Genomic DNA, 6,000 nt, shown 5'->3' on the forward strand with positions numbered 1-6,000 from the left:
AAGTTATCACTTTTAAGATGTGACAGAGAAATTACCGAGAAACACCCCATTCTTTTCTCGGGGCCTCCCTGGCCTATTTACGCGTTTTTCACTTTTCGTTCTTGATTTCCCAATATATAAGATCAATGCAGTTTTCCCCTCAATGAAAGTGCAACAGGCAGCATAAGTCATAATACACCAATTCCTAACAAAACTTGTTCACAGTAAGTTGTTATGAACGTAACAAGTGATCATGATTCGAGAAAGCGACCATTTAGTGGCAAAGATGAATTTTCCACAGCCACAAAAGATGCCATATTCAGAATTGCTTATCTGACTCTTATTGCACTTCTACAACTTCCATCGGAGAGAATAGATGGAAACCTAGTACCAACTATAATATTCACCAGAAAGCCTGCTATCTTTCATGCATTTATGTTGTCACTGATATTTGCATTCACAGGGTCTATGATGTCGGAATCTATGCGAGAAAAACAGCCCAAAGCAGCCTTGTATTGTCGAAAGCTGGCTGTATTTTCAATAGCAGTGGCTATGGGAGTATTTGCATTCTCGAGTTTGCTGTCCTTTTACAATATTGAGATGGTGGCTGCACCAAATATCTAACTCTCTGGTCCCTGATTTATTCAATGGATTAGGCGAATCTAAAGTGCAAATTGCTCTCACTGGCTTATTTTCCTATAGTTTGAACTAAAAATATGAGAGGCTTTGTATGTGTTTGTGAAATTGTGTATTTAAAGGAAGTAATCAAGGGGGAAATTGCACTGGTTAATAAGCATTATAAATGATTCCTATACACTAATATAAATATTGAATTGGACTGCTTGAAGGGATGTTTAGGGTCAATTGTGGGATGTTGAAATCGGTTTTATATTTGCCTTTAAAGCGTTAAGCTTAGTGCTACTGATGAATAAAAAGAATATAGTAAATGGTTAAACGTGCGTAAAAGAGGAATTATATATTTAGCATCTAAGATATGTTAAATTTACTGAGTTTAGAGTAAAACCACATTCATGAAGGTAACAACAACAAACCCATTGTAAGTGTAATCCCACAAAGTAGGGTATCAGATAGCATTTACGCAGACCTTACCCCTACCTTTGAAGGTAGAGAGGCTATTTTTGATAGATCCCCGGCTCATGAAGGTAAATGTCATATAATACAAGTCACATTATTAAAGAAAATGTTTGCGTTGTGTCTATTTATACGAAACTAATCAAGGGGTGGAATTTATACATCGAGGCAGTTAGAAATAGCTTAGACCCACGACTGCTATAGAAATACACAGTTTCTTGGGTTTAGCCAGGTATCCAAAGATGTTTCATGGAGGGGTCCATTCTTTGTCATCAAGGCAAAGCCAAAGTGGCGGCAGATGTGTTCAGCTGAAAAATTAAGCAGTCTAGCTCATCTTTCTCTTACGTCTTACCAGGAGGGCATTTGCTATATAAGTTCTAAGTCTAGGAGGTAGTGGGGTGCGACTTACACGTTGAGGAAATAGGAAAGCTGTTAGCTTGGGTGATCTTAGTCTTACTTGTAGGAGTGTATCAAGGCTAGCCATGCAAAGACAGATTTTATGCGAGCTTTACAAAGAGGTTATAGAGGGAAATAACAGACTTTCACAATAATGGTATGTTGCAGCTTTAACCATCACCTTTGTGTGCTAGACATAGATGACCTGAAGAAAACCATTCAAGGAGTGCACTGTTCTTGGTGTACAGTACATCCAAGTTCCATGAAAATGTATCGGGGTCTTAAGCAGTTGTATTGGTGTTGGGATGAAGCTAGATGTTGTACAACTTAATACATCTTTTCTTTGCGTGTAGTTGCTTTAGGCACTACTTGACATCTCTTTTATACAGCAAATCTGTGGTAGCTAATGGCCAGCACTAGAAAAAAAAGGTAAAACAGGGTAGGTTGCAAATCCAGGAAGAAAAAATGACAACGTAAGAGAAAAAATCAAATTTTAAAGTTGGTGGACTGAGAACAATCAAATGCTGTATTAATCCAAAATACAAGCAATGGGGCTTCTAGTAGAGAACCAAAGAGCCAAACTTAGCACAATTTTCATCACGGATTCAAAAAAAAACAGAAAACCAGGACATGAAGTCCATTATTCGGAGAAACAAGGAGCAACACCACAACTAGACACCAGAAACATCCAGAAACAACACTTGAACTAAACGACCCTCAACACCACTCCTTTTCTTCTTTCTCTTCCTCTTTCCAGCAGTCCTGCAGAACAGATTTTGGAGACCCACAGAAGGAACTCCTAGCAAACTTCTGGTAGACAATAGAATCACCCTTACCAAGTTCTTCTGGGCTCCACTCAGCAAGAGAGTAGCCCTTAACATCGAGAGAGCATGTATTCTCGAGTAGCTCAAGATCAACATCAGCATGCAAAGCAATAGAAAATTCATCAGGCTGGAAACATGCCAGTACCCTCTTAACCAGTGCCCCCAGACTCAAGAATTTAAAATCATATCCAACTGCTTCAAAGCTAGCATAACTAAAACCATCTTCAGGTGTAACATGAATAGTAGAAAGTGCAGCTCCTTCAATAGAATTCATGGAGTAACCACAAGGATCAAACTCGAAATCGCATATATCAGAGTTGGGAAGGATCTTCCTAATGCCGGATCTAATAGTCATTTGAGCTGCCAAGCTAGATTCAGTCTTGTAAAATATAGAAGCTTTCTCTCTATCCAAACTAGTCATGCACATCTCAAGAGTGTACACAGGGTTCATAGACTGAGTAGGTCCAGCCGAGGCAGAGTAAACATGCCATTTTTGAAGTTTGTCAGGACTGCCCAAAATCACAGCTTTGCTGCCTGAAGTAAGCTTTCCAAAGTAGCTATCAAGAACAGCAACTTCTTCAGAGAAGTGACGATGAGGAAACGACTGAGCACCAGGGAAAATGAAACTCCCACGGGTATACTTCACAGCTTGTACTTCGAGTGAAAGGGTATCAGCCAACTTCAGGATGGCAGGAATTGAGAGAAGCAACTTTGTGGTACCACAGGTCTTGATGATTATCTTGTAAGAATAAATGAAAAGGCTCGACTCAGAGAGGACATAGGAGTCAACACACTCATTAGAAAGAGAATCAACTATGGTGCACTCAGCAGGTCCTAGAATCTCATCCAATTGTGCTTTTGACAGAGATCGAAGTCCTTTTCCTTCAGGATCAGCGAAAAGGCCAGGTTCAAAAAAAGAAATTTCAAGCCTCTTCTCATAACCTTCAAAGCCTATGGCAGAAACTGGTAATGCCACTTCCATGATGAAAATATGTTCACAGCAACAAATGATCTTTTAAAGAAAATTGTTCACAGCCAAGGAGAGCAAGAGCAGAAAGCAGCAGAAGGAAGAAATTGAGGAAAAGGAGTGAGGGTTTAACAACAAAAACAATTGACAGAAGGAACTTTTTTTGGGGATTTTTTCTTTTTTGTGTCAGGAGACACGTGCAGGAGAGAAGCTTAAGGAATGTCAGGATGGTTTGCGAGCGCACTGCACATATACAAAAATAAGAAAGTTGCAAGTGATCAGAATTCTTAAAGCTCATTTTCTAAGGTTCATATCCAAAACAAATGAAATCCAGATACTTACGTTGGAGTAAGCAGCTGATCTGAACTTCTTGATTCCACCGTTTGGCCGAACGTCTTCAATACTGTAGCCGAGGGGTGCTTCGTAGGGTAAGGATTTACTACTAGAGTTTTTACCACCTTTCGACTCCATTAGATCATTCACCTGGATTTGCCAATAAGATAACTAAAACTTAAGATAGCATTGAAACAAAGTAACATAATAAGAGCAACTTAAACAATCACAATGGCAAAGTGCAAACAACAACAGAAGTAACAAAAGGAGTCCAAAATGACAGAAAGGGTCAGATGACCTAAAATCAAATGCATTCCAAACATCACAAAAGCAAATGGCATATCTGTAAGTAGGATTTTCATCTGTAGTTTATGACATCATACAGTCAGATGCCAAATGGAACTAGAGATAAAGTGGATTCTAGACTGGTGATATCCAAGAGCTTAAACGAAAAGAAGAGTAAATATTATCAGAAACCAAAACGAAATACTAACCAAGATTAAAAAGTAAAAACGTAGATAATAACTTAAAGGCTCAAAATGTACTTATAAATGGACAGTTTAACTAGCATTTGTGATCAACTATCCTAAAAGGAATTCTAAGATAACGTTAATGATATTACTGGAGCAATACGTATTAAGCGGACATATACTTAATGTCAACAACAATACAACCAATATTAAATGGACAGTTTAACCAGCATTTGTGATTAACTATCCTAAAAGGAATTCTAAGACCTGATAACGTTAATGATATTACTGGAGCAATACGTATTAAGTGGACAGATACTTCATGTCAACAACAATACAACCATAGATCCCCATGAACAATGAACTGCAGAGTAGTATGACAAATGGTTCACTAGTTAATAACAGTAATAACAATAATAATAGATGAAGAAACAGGAAAAAGAAGCAATAATTTGGAGCTTAGCAGCACTTAAAGCTGAACAAAATTGCTGAGCGAGATAGTTGGCCAAGATAGGATTTACAGAAATTGCATCAGCTTACAACTACTTACTAGAGGGGATCAAAAGAGAGCAAGTATGCACATATTTCTATGACACCCTACATACATTTTTCTTTCAAGTCCTAAGACATGCAAACTTATAAATGAGAAAAATTGCCAATTAAGCTCAAGGTTAAGCAAAACTCCTATCACTGTGTACCATGTACTTCAACCAGAAACCACGCATTGAGATTAGGACACTGATCAGCAAAGGCTGCAAATAGTACTCGTAGCAACCACTGATACTTCAGTAAAAATTTAACAAACTTGGTAATCTATAAACATCCTTATACATGGCACACGTCTTATTTTCATTATGACATAGACACAATAATTCCAATAATGCAAGTAGAAAGAATTTTACTTATAGTTTTCCATGCATCGGCCAAAAGAAACAACACAGCTTGTTCAAAAAAACTATTTGAATAGAAAATCTTACTCAAAATCTATTTAACTGAAGAGGAAAACTTATTTTTTCAATAAGTAATTATTGATTCCTTCTGTATTTCTACAATGTAACGGCTTCTATTTCATTTTACTTTCCCTATATTTCCTGAATAAATCAATCTTGGTTTGAGAATTTTTAATCAAAAAAATACAAAACAGAATTTTGATTTTTGGGAAATACGAGGAAAGTTATATTGAGAACTGATACAAGCACAACAAGACACTTAGGGTAGAGGGAATGAAAACTACAGTAAAATCCTAATATGTTAGATCAATAACTTGATATCTACACTCCATTCCTTATTATGTAGCCCATTATCATTTCTTATTCCAACTCTATATTATTTTTTCAGCAAAAGCTTTTAGAAAGTCTACTTGGAAATATTGAAGTTATTTAAGCAATATGTACATCGTGATCTCTAGTTTTTTACAGCCTCTATCAAAAGCACTACTCCTTCCATTTCAATTTATGTGGCATAGTTTGACTAGCCATGGAGTTTAAAAAAGAAAAGAAGACTTTAAAACATGCCATAACATTTAAAAGTACTTCCCTAAACTGTCTTCAGTTTAAAAAAGAAATGCAACATAAACTGGAATGGAGAGAGTACATAATAGCGTCACTTGGAATTTCAAAACATTAGAAATGAAGGAAATTCAAGCCATAAAGGGAACCAGTTGTTGATCCTTAAAAACCAAAAACTGTTGTATCAATCAAAAATATAGTCATTCATTATGTAGAAGTGAAAAAATAATCCAGTTAAGAGTATATACTCAAACCATATATACACACCCCCACCCAACAATTTCTTTTAATCAATTATATGCATATTCTCTACATGAATATTAAAATCTATAACAGCAAAAGGATCAAATAAATGTTGCAGATCTCAAATTATTTAAATCATCCATTCTATCTAAAAATACACACGCAGGGCCTAACAAATACAACATTAT

General features: G+C 36.5%; 1 protein-coding gene across 1 annotated transcript; it reads right to left on the reverse strand.

Annotated features, from left to right (window-relative positions):
- Positions 1-1,970: 1,970 nt before the first annotated feature.
- On the reverse strand, positions 1,971-3,495 carry LOC107812887 (S-adenosylmethionine decarboxylase proenzyme). Its single transcript, XM_016638064.2, has one exon. It carries the CDS (start codon positions 3,271-3,273, stop codon positions 2,185-2,187), a length of 1,089 nt encoding a protein of 362 aa, XP_016493550.1. The 5' UTR covers positions 3,274-3,495; the 3' UTR covers positions 1,971-2,184.
- Positions 3,496-6,000: the final 2,505 nt, after the last annotated feature.

This window comes from Nicotiana tabacum, chromosome 18 (assembly GCF_000715075.1).
Source record: "Nicotiana tabacum cultivar K326 chromosome 18, ASM71507v2, whole genome shotgun sequence".
In the NCBI taxonomy this organism is placed as follows: Eukaryota; Viridiplantae; Streptophyta; class Magnoliopsida; order Solanales; family Solanaceae; genus Nicotiana; species Nicotiana tabacum.

Coding starts and splice junctions, on each gene's coding strand:
- LOC107812887 (XM_016638064.2), bottom strand. CDS start 3,273: ATGGAAGTGGCATTACCAGTTTCTGCCATAGGCTTTGAAGGTTATGAG.